The sequence below is a fragment of the Manacus candei genome, unplaced genomic scaffold (assembly GCF_025592945.1).
Source record: "Manacus candei isolate 608988 ecotype Guabito, Panama unplaced genomic scaffold, ASM2559294v1 h1tg000034l, whole genome shotgun sequence".
Taxonomy (NCBI): domain Eukaryota; kingdom Metazoa; phylum Chordata; class Aves; order Passeriformes; family Pipridae; genus Manacus; species Manacus candei.
Window position 1 is genome coordinate 9,875,418 of NW_026138082.1, and position 20,779 is coordinate 9,896,196.

Sequence of the window (20,779 nt, forward strand, 5' to 3'; positions counted from 1 at the left end):
TTTGACAATAATTGCTTAGCACAGACGAGTGCTTGGCTTTAAGCAGGAAACCAGACATTGTGGGTTTTTTTTGTTTAGTTGTTTTCTTTTGTTCCCCGGGAGCCCTGCTGTGATACATCATTCAAACCAGAGACAGAACCGCCTTGGAGGTGATGTACCACCCTGATTCAAACTTAGCTCTGTTTTTATTTTTGTAAATACGGTTTAGGTAGTCTGCAAAATTGGTTATAAAATAGTTGAAGTTAGCAACTCGGCTTTAATATAATAATTCTGCCTGCTTTCTGCTGTCCTTAATTATCAAACACAGGAAATCTAGGGTCACATATTTCAGTTGAAAGTTAATGGAATATCTCCACAGTGAGATAGTTCTTTACCAGTGCAAGAGTTTCATAATTTACTTACAGTAAATTGCATATTTACATATAAGTATATTTACTTATATTGGCATTATTAACATTGTAAATTTCTCACATAAAAAGACTGTATTTGGCCTTTTTATGAGGGAGGTTTCATGTTTTCATTGTGTGCTGTCATCCAAGAAAAGTGCTATCACTGGATTGTTTGCTTTTTGTACTTGTACTATTGAAAATTGTACTATTGAAATTCACCTCTGTACTTTAGGTCCAGCACCCAGCACTGCAGCAGCTGCAATGCCAGTTCCTCCCTTTCACCAACTCACTGCAAAATTGTTATATTATTTAGTTACTCTACCCCACATTCTTGGCTCTTTTGCTTAATGAATTGGAGCTTTTTAGAAATGAGATACCTTAAAAGAATGTTGGGTTCTTTTGTGAGCTGCTGATACAATCACAGCTTGGCCTCATTTTTAAAGACTGATAGTTAAATGTGCAAATTAAGGCACTAATAGAAACACTAGTATCTCATCAGAAATGTAATACGTGTCTTCTGTATGTGTCTGCCTGGTAAGAAATTTTAAAATAGAAAATGTATTTTTTTAAACAACCATAACATGCACAGGTTCAGCCCACATGAATGTTGTAGATCTTGTATTGATGTTGTTTCTCTGAAAACAAGCTTGTTTGGGTACTCTCTCTTGAGAACATTTTTCTAGTTCAGCTTAGTATCATTCCCTTGTGTAACTCACGGGGATTTTCGTGGGGTTCTGAGGTAGATGCCAAAGTACTGCTTATGGGACATGTCAGTCTGACAGGTACAGACACAATATATGAGCACATCATTGTACTGTTTTCATTGACTCCTGGGGGAACGGGTCCAGACGCTCATGGATATCAGAAAACAAAAGCTTTAGGAAAGGAATCTGTGTTGGAGGTTCTGGTCTGCTGTATTTTGTTCTGAGGAACAAGAATGCACAGCTGTTGCTTGCTTGACCTTAAATGGAGATGATCTGGGCTTTCTCCAGGGGAATTAGAAATCTACCACTAGAACATATTTCTTCTCATAAATTTGTTTAGATTGGGATAATGTCCAAAAAGAGGTGTGTTGTACTTCAGCATACCAGGTCTTTTATTTAAACAGTCTTTTATCCACATAATAATATTTTCCTGGATTATTTTATTCACATAATAATAATTTCATGGATCGTTTTTGTCTTTCTTGTGCTAGTTTTTAAAATTGCAGCTGTAGACGGTGACCACCTGTATAATCTGTGTAAAGAGTTTGGGGTGCCACTATCTGGTGTGCTGATAATCATGACTGCATGGAAGTGAACTGTTACCACAGTGCAATTATCTATAACACACAAGAAAAGTAAGTCTGAGTACTCAGGTTAGTGTGTTGTTTTATGGTGCTGCTGCTGTTTTGTCTCACACTGCAAGCGTAGCTCTGCAATATCACAAGGCGAAGATTCTTGTATTGCACATGTTTGGTTTAACAGCAACAGAAAACACAGAGAAGGGATAAATGAATGCTCCCATGGATGTGCATTAGTTTGTGTGTAGATGGGACAGAGTAACAGATTTTGGTGTTGAAGCTGAACACTGAAGTGAGATCTTTCCTTCTTGTGACCAGCAGTTTTCTGGCCTGATTCTGAGATGCTTCCTGTAGCACATGTAATTGCTTGTAGTCATCCAGGTATTAGCAAATGTGGCTTACAGGACCTCTTTTGCTGATCTCTGCTAAGAGAAAGGACCCAGCAAATGTATCCTTCAGTTACATTTGTGCTGTGGGTCTGATGCGGCCTAAAGGGAGGTGTGAGTTTTTTCTTCCTTTAACAAGAAAAGCAGCATTTTCAGTGCTGATGTCAAGAGCATTACAGAATTACACCAGATAAGGGAACAGCCTAATCAATTCAGAGATAATAACTTCCTTTTTTTTTTCCTTTTTAATGCCTTTGAGGTTTTTTTGCTTGAATTTGATAGATTTATGACCCATATGTTTATGTTTTACCTGATGCCTCCTTTAAAGCTTATTTGACTTCAGTGCATCTCACTCACACCTGGAATCTCAATATTTTTTGGATTTCTTTTTTATTTATGTGGAGGAAGTTGCCTTTCTGAGTCTGCACACTTTCCTTCTTGTGTAGTGGGACTTAGAGTCTTTGTTAGTGTTACAGGAAACAGCTCTGCTGTGAAATCTGGACTTTGCATCATGTTATTTTCCTCAGAGACACCAAGTATTTACTTCTCCTAAGCCTTTGACAGACATTAAATTAGTTTGATCTTCACATTTTGTTTTTCATTACAAACAAGATAAAATTACTTTTTGAGGCTGCAACTTGGAAGCCTCAAATCACTTGCAAAGTGATTAAAAAAACTGTACAAAATAAATTATAGAAAACTATACAACGTGGTCTGAAAGATTTCTCATTTTGGGAATGGTGAAGGCTCTGGCAGGACTAATCATCTGATTTGTTATGAACCAAAGACATTTTTGGAAAGGTCATCTCAATTGTTTTCAGTTACTGTTACTGCCATGAACCTTTAACCATTAAAGTAGATCCCAGGGTGCAGAAGTGTGTCTCACCTGTCTGTTGTCTTTGGTGCATCGACCCAATGTTAGGAGAGAAGGGGAACAAGACATTTTGCCTGGCTCTTGCTCTGAAAATCCATGTCCTTCCTCTTCTCATACCCCTATAGGAAACACTTATTTCACTTGGAGGCAACACAGTTAGCACAGGCTTGACCCATGTAGGTAGTTTATTTTGCCATAATATTGGCAGCACAAAAAGCTGTGCTGGTGGCTTTCACATCAGTGAAGTGTACCTTTTTACTAGGTTACTGAAGGTCAAATAATTTAATAGTAGCAGTTCACTGCAGTGATGCAAAGTGTCTTCAAAACAGCAACATGATAGAGGACAGGAAATTCAGTGATATTCATTACAGTGGAATATTTTTTATTTCTGTGAAATGCCTGGGAAGACTGTATTTTGGTGTTTACTGGTGTCCTTGATTGGTTAGGCTGAACAACGTGCTTTAGGTGGTGTGCCGAGATCCTTATACCTAAGAAAGTGTGTCGAGTGTCTTTCAGATACACTGTTCTAGGAAGCACAGAGATTAGTTGTGTTATTTGACATGTTGTGAGTGATGGATGAACAGCGGGACAAAGGCATATGAAGGAGAGATAAAGTTAGAAGACCATGTTTCAGTTGCCAAGTGGTGGTGCTGGATTATTTCTACTTTAAAGGGTAACTGTGGAATGGAGGAGAAATGATGGGGCTGCATCTTTTGCTGCTGCCTATCTTCATCTGAAAGTTGTCCTAGCAGAAATGCATAAATATTCGTAGAATCACAGAATATGCAGAGTTGGAAGGGACCCACAAGGATCATCGAGTCCAAGTCCTGGCCCTGCACAGAACCATCCCTAAGAGTCACACCATGTGCCTGAGGGTGTTGTCCAAACACTTCTTGAATATTGCCCAAATGATGAACATATTGGCAGCGTTTAAGAACTGAAGGTCCTCTTGTGCAGAGTATTTTAGGGATCACCCTCAGGAGGGGCAGCATGTAGACCAGTGGCCTCAACATCTTTCTTCACTGGGATCTTCATTCAGATCAACATGGAGATGGTGTAAATCAGCCTTTTAGAGAGTTTTCAGGATAATTTTCAGTTGGTCCTACTTTGAGAAGTGGGAAATGGGAACCAGAAACACCTTTTGTTTCTCTTGGTTGGTGTGTGTCTTTTCTTCATTTACTTCTTCTGTCCATTGCTCTGCCCTTTTTTTTTTTTTCCTTCTCTCTGTAGAGTGACTATAAAAAAGACTAGCACAATTCCCATGGTCTCAGCTATCTATTACTTCCTATCTTTGTTGCATGCAATTCATGGCTAAAACACTAAGGTGTTTTTTTAAACTTCATCAGAAATCACTGAAGTTTATTTAAATAGCAGAATGGCTTTTCCCTGTTTGGAAATGAAGTGCTGATTGACAATTACATTTGCAGGAAAAAAAGCATTCACCAAAAAGCACCCCAGAAAACTAAGATGCTTAATTGCATTTACCTGAGAATTCGAGGTACAGAACTTCATGTTTTTTCTTTATTCTGTTGCAGAATGTGCCAAATGAAAACATTGCCCTACTCCTTTGGTTCAAACCATCTCGGAGTAGCAAGAACAGATTTCCTGATCTTGCAAATATTTTCTGAGTATATATTTTGTTACAGGCAGCTGCTTTCTCATGGAAGTTCTGTTGTCACTCACTGGAACCTGGAAACTTTCTCAAGTGTAGTCTCACACATCGTTCTGACTGTAGCTGCCTGGCCACTCAGATGATGTGAAGGAGAGCTTTTCTTTCTCCTTTTATGACTTTGTACTTATAGAAGAAACTATTTGCTTTTCTCTTTTTGTGTCCTTTAGTGAAAATGTATTGGTTCTGTGGTTTTGAAATACAGTCCTCAGTCTCAGTTGGTTATGTGAGTATTTGGGATAAAATTATTATTGACATCTCTGTGAATTAGAAAATGAAAACAAAGGTAGTTCATTCTGAAACATGAATTTTTCCACCTTCTAGATGAGCCTTCTTCAATTAACATGTCTTTTTCTTTAGGCAGAGATAGTCTCATTTGTGTCTGTTAAAACCAGTATTTTGCTTACAAAATGGTTTCCACATGAGAGAATCTGCTGTGTTTTGGTGCTCTTTGAGGAGCCATGGACAAATTAACTTAGTTCTTTTTTCAGTTTCCTTTCTTTGGAATGAGAATGATAAATCTAAAATCTAGACCTACAAGTGGCAAGTACTATTTGCTGCTGATGAAAGTGGTATTTATTTTTTTTGTGTGAAGTTCTACCCTTTCTGCCTATGTTAAGAAGGTGCTAGGGCTCCCCCCGTGTTTATCTTTTAAGAAAGGATAACACCTTCACACACTGACACGGATGTTCAGATGCACCCTTACATCATACTGCTGCTTTTGCTAGAGACAAGTGTGTTTCAAGTACCCCTCATAAACTCAAGTGGAAAAGGTTCAATCTGGATTGAAGCCAAACAGTTTAAATATCTGCCACTTACTCCACACACAAATTATGTGACTACTTTCCACGGTTGTGTGGTTCCTAGTTTCACAGGCAGTCCAGTGTTAAATTGGCAGCATTTCTTCTGTTTGTCAGTGATGCAGAAGCTTCGGGCCAGGATTTTCAAATGTCTGACTTTTGAGATTCCAGGACCTGATTTGTTAGAGGCCCAGGGAGAGATTTGTCTTCAATTGCCTCTTAAATCCAGAAAGTCATGCAGGTACATGGTCTCTCCTTGTGAGTTTTTTTAAAAAAAAAAAACAAAAGAAAAAAATTCTGGGGCAAGCGACTGAGAATTATTGCTTACATGATGAAATGTGATGTATGTGATGCTGTATAGGGATGGTGGTAGAATCACTGCTTGAAGCAATCGAAATCTTCACAGTAGGTCCATGTGCTGTCCTGCTTGGTTTGCTGGCTGAAACACAGCTAGTTTCTTCCAGAAAGAATTCCTGCAGTTGGGGCAGAAAACATGAGCATGCCTGTAATTTTTCCATCTGCAGAAGTTTTTCAAGGTAGTCACCAAAAAAAGTAAATGAGTACTGTACTCACGTTGTGCAGAGTTGTGATGTCCACAGACCTTATTAACTCTGCACGAGACTATTTTAGCAGAGAACTTGTTTTTGTTTTCCAATCCCTGGTAAGAAAGCTTTACTAAATCCTCCACTTGCCACTGTTCATAGAATATTCTTGCCTTTTTTTTCTTATCTTTCTTTAAATCTGTGTTCATGGTAATAAGAGCTGGCCAAGATCAAAGGTGTGTGTGAGGGAGTGTCTTTGTTTCTGCTTACTGTTTTGGTTTATCAGCCTACAAGGGAGTGGAAAAGAATATATTACCTAATCACCCCTTCCCCATCAGTTATAACGTGCAGAAGTTGTATCTGCAAAATTTGAAGTGCGCATGTTCCAGTAGTTTTGCTCCATTCTTTCTGCAGGTGCTCATAGAGACCGGTTCTGGATTACCGTTTTTTAAAAAAAGCGTGCTTTTGTGAGTTTGTATAAATACTTGGGTTTGTTGTAATATAAATATTTTGAACATTTCTGGTTTATTTTTGTGGTTAGTTTTTTTTGTTTCTTTTTAACTTCACTTAATTGTGCTGAGTATTACACTCATGGATCATATTTCTTTTAAAGTCATGAAAAGCTAAAGCAAGCAGAAAGCAGAAGTTTATGCAGGCTGGCCAAAAATAGATGCTTTTTTGATCGCTTTCTAGGTCACTTTTTGCATCTACTCTGGCCGTGAGCAGGCGTAATAAGTAACCACTGAGCAATCAACACTGGCACTCAGTAAGCTGGTATTTGTAGGTATTAGCAATGTACCTTTAATGTAAAGGTTTTTATAAATGATCAGAACTTGGTTGAGATATTTTACTTTTAGGGGTCCTTCTATGAGTTACTGATTCGTGCCATCTATTCCTTTTTCTAAGCTATTTCCATTTTACTTGTAGACTTCATAATTTTTGTGGTGAATAACATGCCCTACATTTGTGCAGCACTTAAAACAATGATCTTTTTGAATAACTGCAGTTACTTTTTGGTCATGCTGCTTTCCAGGACAGAAGAAGAAACAAAAGAAAATAATTAATTTAACAGTGAAACTTTTACTAATAGCTTTTGGGACGGGGGAGGGATTTTTTCTTGCGGAACCTCCCTTTCATCTCCAAATCTAAAAATTTTCTTTTAGTAAAGAACATTTAAATTTAAATGTAATGGGAAGATAAAATGAACACTTAATAAAACAAGTGCTTCTATACTTAGGAAAGGCCCAGTTGTTATCAGGGGAAAATTCCAGGCACTGTTGCTTTTAACGTCATATTAAGTGGCACCTAGAAGTGCTTTGTGTTCGTAACATTTGCCAGAATATAAATGGAAAGGATTTCTGACAAAAATAATATTGGTGTTGCGTGGAGTCTGAAGGAATGTTATAACAACACATAAAGGCAAGCAAAGTGTAATTGTTCAGGGGAAGATAAGCTGAAGAGGGTGTATCATCTCGTGTGCAGCTCTGGGAGTGTTGGTTTCACCCTTTAGAAATTAAGTAGCTTAAGGTGGCAGAGACGAGAAAGTCACGGCAGACTGCTGAGTGGCTGCAGTGAGACTGCCCTTGTTTCAGGCAGTAGCAACATGTGTCCCTAGGGATCTTTTAAAGTCTTTCCAGAGTTAATCTATTGATTTCTTTGTTGTTTGAGGCTTTTGCACAATACCATCAAGGATGGTAGAAGGAACGAAGCCTGGGCAGTTAAGCAGTGGCCAGAATTCCAGTTTGTTTGCCTTACAAATACCCTGCTATATTTTTGGTTTATTCAGGATCCCCTACTGGATGCAGATTCTGAGATTATACAGATGTTTCACACATACAGTCTCCAACTGTAGGCTATGACTGTACTGCTGGGTCCTGTGCATGCTCTCACAATTCTGATACACAACAGAGGCAGGACTATTTCGAAAGATAAGAAAGTGCAGGAGGCTTTTGGTTTTATTCTGTTATGCCATCGTCGTGTGGAAGTTCCTTTTCTTGAACTGATTGCGTATCTTAACACCAGGTCTTGGCCAGTAACTTGACAGTGTCACAGTAACTGCATAGTAGGTTTTTTCCCAGAAGATTAGAAAACATTCAGTTCGTAAGCTGATACTTTGGGAGGATTTGGCACTGCCTGGAATTGAGATAATTCAGCTTGTGGTTGTGTTCGTACTATTCCAGCACAAAACTGTGCCACTGCAAAATGTGTTGTCTTGTACACTGCTCTCCCACTTAACAGTGTGTGCCAGCACCACATCTCACATGGCCCTGTACAAGGCATCTAATAGGAGTCTGACCTAGATACAAGTAACCTTCATGTGTGTGGGATGGAGGGGAGCCTGTAGGACTGGGGCTGTCAGGAGGGAGCTGAAAGATATGAATGTTTGAAGTAGTGAGAAGGGGTAGGAGAGCAGGCCCCCCTCCCTTTGATAGTAGTGCACATTTATGCCACATTTAAGTGGCCACGTGGTTGCTATCAAAACCCTGTAACTGTGACATCAGTAGCAAATGTCTGCACTTTTTTTATGGTTTTTTTTCCTCCATGGTGAATAGCATACCTGACCTTAGCATTTGTTTTCTCCCATCCCTCTTAGTATCCCAGCAACCATGTACTTGCTGTGCTTTCTTCTTAATTATTTGTAAGCTATTGTGCTGAGGGACGTGTCTTCCTCTCTTGTTGTGGTTATCAAACCTGACCTTGATAAAGTTCGGAAGCCTCAGCTGCAGTATAAATAATGTTGGGGAAGAAGTAAATTGTACAAATAACAGTAACTCGTAGGACCATCAAATTCCTCTCAGGCTTATGAGGGTCAGATTTGTGAGGTCTGTAATTAAGTGTGTGATGCCTTGTGTGCGATGAGGATTTCATTTGTGAAGAAAGCTTCAACAAACATGCTTGTTTGTTGTGTAATGACTAGAGGGAGTGCTGCTTTTAGGAGGCATTTGAATGCTATTGCTGTTTATTCTTTTCCATTTTGAAAACTTTCCGCTGATAGTGGTGGTGACTGTAAATAGCATTAGCATTTTAGTTTTTTAGTGGAAAAACTTTAAAAAGTCACACAACAGATGGAATAATGTGGTTCCATATAACTGAAGAGAGGCATGTTGGCTGCCCCTTGCAGAACAGATCATCACAGTTTTAAACACTTGCTACAAAGAGGAGAAGGAGCAAGTTAGTGCAGTGGCAAAGGACTTGATAGAATCATAGGATGGTTTGTGTTGGAAGGGACCTTAAAGATCATCCAGTTCCAACCACTCTGCTGTGGGCATGGACACCTTCCACTAGACCAGGTTGCTTAAAGCCCTGTCTGTTCTGGCCTAAATGGGGGCATGCATCCATCATCAGGGGTGGGGTACCCACAGCTTCTCTGGGCAACCTGTTCCAGTCTTTCACCACCCTCATAGTAAAGAATTTCTTCCTGTAATCTAAACCGACCGTGTTTCAGTTTAAAGCCATTCCCTTGTATCCTATCACTACATGCCTTTGTAAAAAGCCCTTCTCCAGCTCTGTTGTAGACCTCCTTTAGGTACTGGAAGGCTGCTATAACGTCTCCCTGGAACCTTCTCTTTTCCAAGACTGAACAACCCCAACTCTCTGTCACAGTTCTATCCTGCCACATTCTCTCAAGCCTGTTTTCACAGGAGAGGTGCTCCAGCCCTCTGATCATCTTCACGGCTCTTCTCTGGACTTGCTCCAGCAAGTCCATGTCTTTCTTAAGTTAGGGACCACAGAGCTGGACACAGTACTCCAGGTGGGATCTCATGAGAGCTGAGTAGAGGAGCAGAATCACCTTCCTCAACCTGCTTGCTTTGTAATGCCCTGTATCATACTGTAATTACAAACTGAATGGCTCTGATTCGATAATGTCAAAAAATCCATATGAAAATGGAGTGGTGAGATTGTCTTCTTTTTGTTGTATTGTTTAGCCAATTTTGAGACTCCAAATTACCAATACTGATTTAGACTACTGCAAACTGGGATAACAATTAGTGCATCTCTCAAAGTGGCTGCTTATTCTGTAGAACTTCTTTGTGTAGCATCCATGCAGTTCAGCTCTGGCTATAGATTTTTGAGGTGATCCCTTTCTTAAATGAACTTTGAGTTTGTATTTCTGTTGATGAGGTTGGAGCCTAACTGTGATTATTTTCCTCTTGGCATAGTGTAATCAGTCTGTGCTTAGTCACATGTATGTGCAATTTAACCCTAACACTGAGAAGTCCTGATGTGTCATCAAGTAAGAACTGGCTAGCACTTTAATTCCTAAACCTTATCCTGTGTAGGTTCTCAAATCTTAAAATTTGAATCATCTTTCAGTTGTTTGTGATAGGCTTTTGCTGCTTTTCTCCACCTCTTTAGTTGGTTTGATGGATTTTTGGTTTTGTTTGTTTGTTGTTTGCTGGTTTTTGTTTGTTTTCTCCTAATACCCTTATTCCAGATTATCATATCTCAATTTTCTTTCCATCAGCCTTAGTTTGAATGGACTCTCAGCCCAGGAAACAAAGTATTTGCAGTCTGATTTCATGTCTCTTCAGCCTTTATGGTATTTAGCTCTTTACTCATAAATCACTCCTTCTAAGCTTTTTAGTCATGAAAGTTGCTCTTGATTGAACATATTCTACTGTTTCAGTTACTTCCTGGTTCTGGGCATCGTACTACCAGACATATTCTTTCAATGGGTTTATGTCAGAACTATTTAAAGTCACTGTCTTATTCCTTCCCTCACCCTCATCTTCTATAACCTGACCTATTATATATAGGCACTCTGACTTGCATTAAACTGATTTTCAGGCAGGTTAAATTGTGAACTCCTGTCAAGTTTATTTTCCCTGTTAGTTTTGGCCTTTTTTATATTAACTACTTTTCAGGTTGCATGTCTGTATAAAGTTATGCGTTTGGGATTTTTTTCTAAGCCTTATTGATTTTTATTTTGCTATTAGCAGTGCTAAGGTCTCTACAGTATGCCTGTATTTTCCAGTACCTCACCATTTGATGATGTTTCAGTTTTGATTTTAATTATGTTCTCTTTCTAATTAAAAAATTCCCCAAAGAATACCACATGTACCATGGCTAGAATAAGGGTGCAAGGGCATGATTAGATATTCTCTCCCTTACGACTGCCAGAAATTTGTGAAAGCACAGCAAAATGTGATACAGCCTGGGTGTTGCTGCCAAAAATTGTAGTGATTATATCCTGTTGAGCAGAAACACTGTCTTCCCTAGAAGGCAAAGACAGAGCAGAGTAGAGCGATAGGTAGTGATGGGGAGATACAGATACTATAAGTTAGGATTTCTTCAATCAGTCTGTAGTCTTGTTTTTATCCATCTGGGAATCCTATATTGCTGCTTTGTGGCTGTTCTTTTTAGTGTGTTTCACCAAGGCACAGCCTTTCTGTATAAATAATTCCTGAAAATTAGGGCCTTATTCCGTAATTGCAGCCTCCTGTTGCTTTTCCTGCATAAGAGCTACTAATCCTGTTATGTTTTGCCTGCAAAAGGATGAATGATCTTTCAGCATTTTCTGAATTAAGGGAGCTGTTGTGAGCTGAAACAGCCTGATGTTAGGAAAAAATCTGGCTGGGGAGGAGGGGTGGATAAATACTTTTTTTCCTTACCCAGGGTGGGGAGCAGAGTTCATCAGTGACTGCTGCTCTGCCTTTACAGATCTAATCCTTTTCCTATCACAGGTGACTGAAAAGCAAGAGGCATCTCTGTGATAATAGTGTATTTGGGCTTGCTGTTGCCACATCCAATTGTTCTTTCTCCTTCATCATCCAGTGATGTGGTAGAGCAAGTGCTGTGTCCCTGAGGCACAGCCTGTGGGAACACTCATATTTGTTTCCTCCCCCAGCAGTCAAAAAAAGGAATCATTTGTGCTCCTGCTAACATTGGTTGTGCTGATCCTATGCCTTGGATTAGCTGTGGTTGCAAGGAATTCTCTTTCTGTTGAGTAATAACTGTAAAATGCAGTGGAAGGAGAGAAGAATGATCCCTACAGAGAGAGGTTTATGACGGTGTAGGCAGTGCAAGCAGTTGGCCAGAAGGGATCATGCACTTAGCCTAACTCTTGGTGCTCTGCTAGTTGTTAGTAATGGACTGTGAAATTTTGCAATTGTAGTATAGACAGCACTGAATTATGTAAACTACACCTTTCACAAAAAAACCACCACAACAACCTTTCAAATGCATTGAGCTTTCTGGTTTTGGGGGTTTTTTTAGATTAACTATTATATTGACATTTTAGAACTTCACCTTTACTTCATGATACAGCATGTTACATACAGGATGCTGTGCTACTCTGTGTGCTGAGACACCAAACTGCTTCAGGCAGAAACTATGAACATGTTTGGAGAAGATAATTTTAATTAGCACAGTTAAAAACCCAGCCATATTTGACTTAAGTTATCTAAATGTTGTTACACTCTGTCCAGAGAAAAATTGTTTTCCCACTGATAAGAAACAGTGTCTGATAACAGCAGTGTCTTTCCACCGGTAAATATTTGCATATAGGCTAGTACAGCAAAGATTTCTTCTTTTTTTTCCCAGCAGCTGACTTTGCCCCAGCAGTGACTTGAAGCCCTTGTTAAAAAACAAGCTAGTAAGGACCTTTGGATGCCAGTGTGCCATCTGTTCTAACTGAACAGATGTTCTCGGGACAGGGCTGATACTCTTGGAAGAGGTGCCAGGTGACAAAAATAGATGTATTTTGTAAGGCAGATAGAAAAGAATGTTGTGTCTTTCCAGCTGGTATTTTGTTTTGTAGTTGTGGCAGATTCAAGTTGAGAACTCAGAGTAGTGGATGCTTTCTAAATATGAGCCATAGAAGTGTATCTTGCTCTCACTATTTGGTTTGATATCCCTAGGAGACAAGATACTCAAGCGTAAGAGGACTGCTGGTGTGTTACCACACCATTCAAAGCAGCTAGGAAGCTGTTTGTAGTAAACACCAGGTGCTCATAAATGAGTGAAGTGTCTTGTTATTTTGGGAAGTGCTATGAAGTATTTTTAGTATATTTTTTTTTTAATTGGATGAACCATGATATCAGAAACAAACATTTTTGTTGCTGTTTTCGTTTGTTCAGAGTGAAAAATTGAAGCACACAGTTATAATGCAAAAGTAAAAAATTATTTGTTACGTGTGTGTATACAGCATGTATATACTCCACAGGATTAGATATATTCCAAACTTAAAGCATCTCAGTAAATCACGTCAGAAGGCTTTATGTATTAGATTAAAAAAACAAAACAAAACCTAAACACAAAAACCACCAACAAACCAATACACTATTGTGAACATTTAATTGACAAAATACTACTCTGTTCTTAGCTTTGCAAAACTCATTGCCTTGCTTTTCAACAACAATAGTATTTAATTGACTTGTATAATCACTTATGTACCAAAGTTGAAGAGTTTCTTTCCAATTTTACTGCAAACTATTAAGTTTGTAGAGGTGCTAGGTTGAAGTAAGGGGCTTGCATTGAAGAATTTTCTTAGAGAAACCACTGATGACTTCCAGAATGTCTTCACTTAAGGTGGGTTCATATTGAAATAGTTGTCTTTAATCTCTTAATTTTTATAGCTGAGTCTTAGAGACAAAATTCATCCTGCTCAATAAATTGGTTTGGCTTTATAAATCCATATATTTCCTGTTCATCATGTCCAACCCTTGTGGGTTTTCTTTTGAGTAGAGATGGAAATTCTGGCTCTGAAAAATAAGGATATAATCTCAGCTGCATTAAGGACTAGTTCTTTCTTCTTTTTTGACTGTAGTGTAATGGTGTTGAGGTGGATATAGAAGAGCATTCATCCCACTGTAGTGGGAAAAGCAAAGGAAAAAATTTCATGACACAAAATACAGTGATAGTTCCTGATGTCACTTTACACTGTATGACAGGACATGTGTCACTAAGAGAGGCTTTCACTGAAATAGGTTTGTGCTGGTGCCTCTTAATTCAGCCAGTCATGTGTATAACTGTAATACAGAACAATATGTGACAATCCCAAGGTATTCTGTGAGCACCCAAAGATAACTTTGAAGTTATCTTGTCTGGATGGAGCAATCCAGGCAAAATAAATTTTAGATTCCTTAAACCTTAAGGACTTGACACGTGTATTACTCACAGGAAGAATCATGACTTGGTATCTTTCCTAAGTTTTATTAGATCACTGCCCAAACAAACAAAAAAGCTAAAGTGATACCACCAATTTAGGATTTTTTAATGCTAATATCGATCACTGTGCACGAAAAATGAAGCAAGATGACTGTTAAATCAATTAACAGTTGAGTGGTCGATCTTAATCCAAGCAGCACTTAGCTTTGCCATTCCTTGCCTCCCAGGGGAGTGCAGTACCATCTTTGAACATAACTTCCTTGAACAAGTATAGGATTAATGGATTGACTTACTAGAAATTGCAGATGTGATAAATTTTATTGCCCCTAAACTTTCAAACCTAGTTGTATCAGACACTTTTTTAGGGGCAACAGCTTAGAGAATTTTTGAATGTTTGCTGTGCTTTTTATTGCTTGTGGAATGTACTCATGAGTGAGCATGAAACAGGATATATTAACCATATCAGTGAACTATTTTAGGATAAAACCTAATTTTAATATTTCACGTTTTACTTTTCCTCAAAAAGCACTATTTATCCAGTCAATGTGTCCTTTTCAGTAAAGATACAATACTTGATGTTGTCTGGCAAGGAACACACTCAGCATTCTTCGTGCATCTTTGGCCAGAAATTGGCATGCATTATTTAATGTGTAGAAGTGTTGAGTTTGAGGCTTTGGGGTTTTTTTTAATCATTCATATCTCATTTTACTATTGAAGCTATCCAGTTCATTAAGCAAAGGAAATATTCCCTGAAGGAGATAAATTGGACTTGGGGGCGGGGAGTGAAGTGGGGGTGTAACAGTCTGGAAAGATTTTTAGAAATAGTAAGTCTTGTCATCTTATCTGGGTTTAAGTTATAAATTAAAAGAGGAAAGATGTGCTTCTGCCCATTTTTTCTCAACAGGCAAGCCGGAGTTTGAACTGAACTAGACTGAATGGAAAAAAATACTTTCAGACTTACAGAAGAGACCATAGTTGTGAGGAGTTGGTTCCTGACTTCAGCACATCATGATATTGGAATTTAAGCAATGAATTATTTGCTTTCATTGTTACAACTCACAGTAAAACTTTGACCAGAAGTGTGGGCTGCTTGACAATTGTCTAACTGATTTTAATTGTTGATGATGTGTCTTGGTCTTAATACAGTTTGTTGTAATTTCAAATGAAATTTAGAAAATTGTAGAGCAATACAAGTAAAAATATCTTGAAGTCTATTTAAAGTTTAAAAAAAATACCCATGTTTTCACTTTTTTTTTCTTCTGCTCTCTTTCAAAAGCATAAAAGACAACATAGTCCAGGATGCCTCCCAGATAATAAAAAGAGAAGGTTTTTTTCAGTGATTCAAAAAAAAACTGATGGGAGATTAGATGATACCTGATGGCAGCTGATGCTGGGATCCCTCAATCTGATCACAGAAACTCTAGCTTAAGCCTTCCCTTATGTGAATTCCTGATACAAATATTTATAATAAATTTGTAGTAAATGCTTTCTTGATTAAACATCTCAGTTAATTTTTTACTTTGCTTCCAAACTGCGATGTTGTTGGTTCATATTCAGTTCAGTTGTTGTCCTCAGTTCGTTGTGAGACACAGAGCCTGGATTTTGTGAAAATGAATAGAAAGCCTGAAACCTGTTTAATCTTGGAAATTTAATGAGAATTATATTCCCATATTATATCAGAATTATACTCCCATATTCTGTATTTTAAATGCACAGAGATCAAGGGAAGTTTCTCTGTATTTTGCTGTTACAAATGGGAGTTGAACAGGTGAATGGTAACTGTTACCTGCAGTTACCAGCAGGTCTAAAGTTATTATCAAGCTATCTTGTTTGAAGTGCTACAAGAATTGCAGCATTTTGTGGTGTTTGTCTTAATGATGTACCTAAATTCTAAATGAGCTTTTCATTCAAACTGCTTTCAGAGCTATGAATTCTTTAGTAGAGAAATGATGAAATCATTGACACTGAAGTTTGTTTCAAGAAACTTGTTTATAAATGCAGTTGTTTTATACAAAGCAAATCTGAATTAAACTTAAAAAACAATTCTTAGGTTTCTGAAAGAACAAACCACTTAGTAAACACCCTAATACCTAGGACATTATTTACCTTTACTGTTTTGGAGGCTAATCCTACAATTATTTTACACAGGTTTCACCTGGAACATCTCGTCCAAGTTACCCAGCTAGCAGCTATCAGGACTCCAGCAACTGGGAATCTCTAATGAAAATTAAAGAGGGGCTGCTAAGACAGAAAGAGTTTGTGATTGATCGGTGAGTAACCTGCACCTGCTCCATTCATTAGATGAGATGATGTAAAAGCTACAGTGTAAAAGCTGACTTTCAGGGGAGCTGCTTACTCATACAGTTGTTAGGCTTCAATCCAGCCACTATTTATGTGCGAATACGTGGGAGCTAATCCTTGCTAGGAGAGAAGACTGGCAGCTGGCTAAAAGTCTTTTACAAAGTTGGAAATGTATTTAGGGGGTTTAATGCCTCTGGAGTGGAAAAGGGAAAGTGATACCAACAGTCAGTTCTGCTGTCAGCTTCCCCTCTTAGCTTCTTCCTGGTCGGGGAGTTTGTGTCAGACATTTTTCTGCTTGTACAGATCTTGCAAGTGACTTGCAAGATGAAAACTGGTCAGCTGCATGGTGCTGATTTTCTTTTCCATGACAAGTACGGAAAGGCAATATATTTGAAGCCAGTTCATAAAGCTTTGAGAAACTGGCCTTAGCAGTAATGTTCAGCAGTAAAATCCTATTTGGACACTGATACAAATTGTTCAAATAACAAAATATAAAATCCGGGAGTAAATACATAGCTTCTTACTAAAATTGCTGTCAATCCGAATGGGCCTCTTAATGAGGAAAATATGCTTTTAATAAGAGCCTGAGCTTAATGAAGACTACACTAAAATAGATATCACCAGGCACTGCAGAGTTTGGATGTAGGACATTTAAGGAGGATATTTTTATATTTGACATAATGGTAATGTGGCATGGTCTGTGTTTCAATAATAAACTCTTGGCTCATGGCTGAAAGAAGAGTGATTGTTCTGATCTTGATATAGTTGTGCTCTTGTTATTGATAGTTTGCTCCACAACATGAGGAGAACTGTGTAAAGCAGGTGATCACACTAATGTTAGGCATCCATTATGAATAGTTTTGTATTTCATTTAGTAATTTCTATCTTTTTATGGGTAGAGATAGGCAACTTGGGCATAACTTACTTTGGGACCAGGAGAATTACACTTGTACAAGATCTGTTCGTTCCATTATTGCAACAGAGTGAGGAATTGCAGTGGTATAAGGTGTTTCTGTCCCTTAGTAGTCTGACCAGTAACTCTGCTGGCATTGCACTGTTGAAGGTTGGGATCCTCTTCCCCAGTGGGATGTAGGATGTTAGTGTGTGTTTACCTGCTGTGGTGGTACACAGTGGGCACACTGCCAGCTCTCCTGCGGGGGTGGTCATCTCCCAAGGGGGTAAGAAGTTAAAATGGAAACATCCTTAGCTGTTGTTTACATCTCCTCTGTCAGAGCCTTTTGATCTGCTGCCTAGATCTGCTGTCTGTATTACAGTGGTTTTTTCAGGCTTGCTGTATCAATAGCAACAAACCTGCAGCCTTCCTTCTGGGGCCCAGGCTGTCAGCAGCCTTTGTGAGTACATGGCCCTTGATGTCTGGGGGCAGTCTTTGGTGCCTCTGCTGAGCTTATGTTCCTCTGCACTCTACGTGAAGGCTTGTTCCACAGTGGCAACTAAAAATGCAGTTCGTGTTGCTCTTGTTACGCTGGAAGTGTGTTTGCAGTCAAGGGTGAAGTTTCTGAAGTGACAGTTTGTAACCTGATTTCCTGCTAACATTACTTGATACCAGTCATGTTGAGGAAGAAAAGCTGTTTCTTGACATCCAGTGGCAGTGTTTTGTTCTTTTTTTTTTGTATGAGTCATTATTTTTGAGTGTCTTAATGATGGTGAATACAGTTCTTTCTAGATTTCTGACCAGAAGTCAGTTTAGATAATTTCTTTTCATTCAGCTGAAATGGCAAAATATACTCTGGAAGCTATTGAAGTGAAACAAAGGCCACTTAGTGATGTTACAGTGTTTCATTTAAGTAGACACTTGGTGTAAGAGTTAAACATGTTGTACTTTATAATAATGCAGTATAACAATACATCACAGAACAGGTTCTTTTTTGAATATTGAGCCTCCATTTGGACAAAATACCTTAAAAGCTATTTTAAAATTAAATAAAAACATTTAAAACAGATGGTTTGTATTATTTAAGATTAGTATTAATTGATGTTGCATATTTACAAAGTTTTACAATAGATTCTTAAATTTTTTTTGTTAAGAAGAGGTTGTGTCTTCTATGACAAATAAAAAATACTTTTGGTTTCACTCATGAAGCTGCTGTGCAAAAATCTTGAAATAGAACTCCATTAAAAAGTACTAGTGTTATATTTCTTATCAGATCAATTATTAATAAGACTTAAGTGTGAATCCTTTCTTCAAGGCACTAAGTGAAAATTTACCTTGTGGACACACAAAGCCTTGCACTGAGATTCAAGATGATATCTGGGAGTAAACCTAAATCTTCCAACTCCTAGTCTTCCTGATCTTACTTTAAACTTCTTTTCAGACTTTGAATTTGTTTGGGAATAGTGACCTAAAATAAAAATATAAAGTTTTCTAAAGTGTGGTCAATTCAAGATGGTAGTAGTTAAATTACAGAATTTATGCTTTGAGGAAATGGAGGAGGAGTTAGTTTGTTGATTGGGGTTAGGTAGTAGGTGTTTGTTGAGAAGGCCCTTTGTACCTGTGGTTCTGATGGAGTTTTAGAAGGTGTTATGTCCTTAAGTCATGTCTCATGCTGAATTTACAAACTGGTAGCTGGGAGATGCCAGCGAGACTTGTTTAATTCTGGGGGAACAGAAGCTCAGGAGAGATGGGTTATGCAGTGGGACAGCAGCTGGCATAGTGCTCCAGAACAAGCTGTTTGCTGCTGGCAGGTACAAGGAGCAGCTGGATAAAAAGATGCACACTGGGAACACCATTCTCCAGCACTTGTCACCAGCCTCCCTTTCACCCACAGGGACATTAGCCATTTTTTTAAGGTTAAACACTCTTGCTGGGAATTGTACTGGTGTCCTACTTATGTAGGAGATGGAGGAGATTAACATCACACACTTTGGTGCTTGAATCTGTTGATTAGTAGGGAGTGGATGCTCTGTACAGGGTAGTATCCTTAAGCTGTTCTACCTTTATCTTGTTAAAAAAGGGAGGAAGGGCAGGAGAAGGAAGGCGAAACATACTGCCTGCTTCTCTTCTTTCCTCACAAAGATAAAAAGGCAAAAAAAATCTGACCCTTCCAGATTAGATTATTAAACTTCCTTGTTTGGCATTGGAAATCTAACAATTAGGAATAGTTGCAAGTAAGTTTCAAATAACTATAAAAACAATTCAAGGAATAATGCTTACATGTAAATCATCATATTTGTATACTTTGGCGTGTCAATGGAAATTCAGGCTGTAAGTAGAGTTTTAAAACCCAAACAGCCCCTTGCACCTGTGAATAGAATAAATGGCTCAATTTTTGTTCTGTACAGTGTTGAACAGCAGATGTAGTAGTAGGTAAATTAAAATTGATTTTATTTGTGTAGTCTTTTCACCATAACAAAGGCGTTTATTTAAGTAGTACACAGTAGCATAAAGGAGTGGGTTTAAAAGTAATTTTGGTTTGCTTTTTAAAACTACTCTAAAAGTCACTTCTAATTTAATTAATAAAAACCTGAAATGACTTTTAAGTCTGCTCTGAAAAAAATGAGGAGAAGATGGTACTTTTAGGAAGCGAAAACGTGGCATAAGGAAGTGAGCCTGCTCTGCGTGCACGTGTTCATGGGATCTCAGTGGCACTTCTTAAAGATGTGTGTCATGTTTTCTCCACATAAAAATTGTTGGTACAGGCCTTGAATGAGGACTTAAGGATTTGTCTGTAAGAGGAAATATGCTGCTGTAACACTTTAGTAGAATGTCTGTCACCTAGTATACGAAAATAATTGGATTATATCATTGCCTTACTTCTCTGACGGGTTAGGATGTAACACTACATTATGTTTAGCACCAGAGGGAGCCAACATTGTTTGTATTGGTTTAGAAAATTACACCATCACATTTTAATTCTTTACGTTGCTCCTTTGTTCAGTACATAACAACACTGAAATTACAGTGTTTGGTACAATGGCGAATGTCTCTTGAGACTGCACTGCCACTGTCGATGTCTCCAGTGTGATCCTGGCAGTGTTTATGTGGCAGGGGCTGCAAATAGGGGGTACATGAATAAATGCTAAATATCTGAACATATGACATAAGATGCTGAGAATACCATTGTGCATGCAATGTTCTCTTCTAGTCAGCATAAGGGCATTTGAACAGCTTTTTAAGGAAAGGTAGATAGAGAAATACAGTTTTAGTGAATAGCTGTTATTCCTCAGGGCAAAACAGCATTTACATTCTTAAAACAGTTGCTAAATCATTAACTTTTAATCCATAGCAGAATTAGGATTGGATGTTTTCACTGGGACAAGAGTATTAAATATTCTTTGCCATATATCAAATTGTCCTGACCTCAGTAATTGACATCAAACTGTATGTGCTCTGGCAATGCTTGTTTTAATGCTTGTGTAAAGCTGTAATTCTTTTAGTTTGGACGACTTCTTAAGATCTGCAACATTAG

At 38.3% G+C, this 20,779-nt stretch overlaps 1 protein-coding gene across 1 annotated transcript in view; it reads left to right on the forward strand.

Moving 5' to 3' along the window:
* The window catches only part of CEP85L (centrosomal protein 85 like), a 110,944-nt gene that overhangs the window by 68,912 nt on the left and 21,253 nt on the right, over positions 1-20,779 (forward strand). Inside the window, exon 4 of the mRNA XM_051792158.1 lies at positions 16,200-16,321. Coding sequence (XP_051648118.1) covers positions 16,200-16,321 — 122 coding nt within the window. The remainder of the gene's footprint in view (positions 1-16,199; positions 16,322-20,779) is intronic.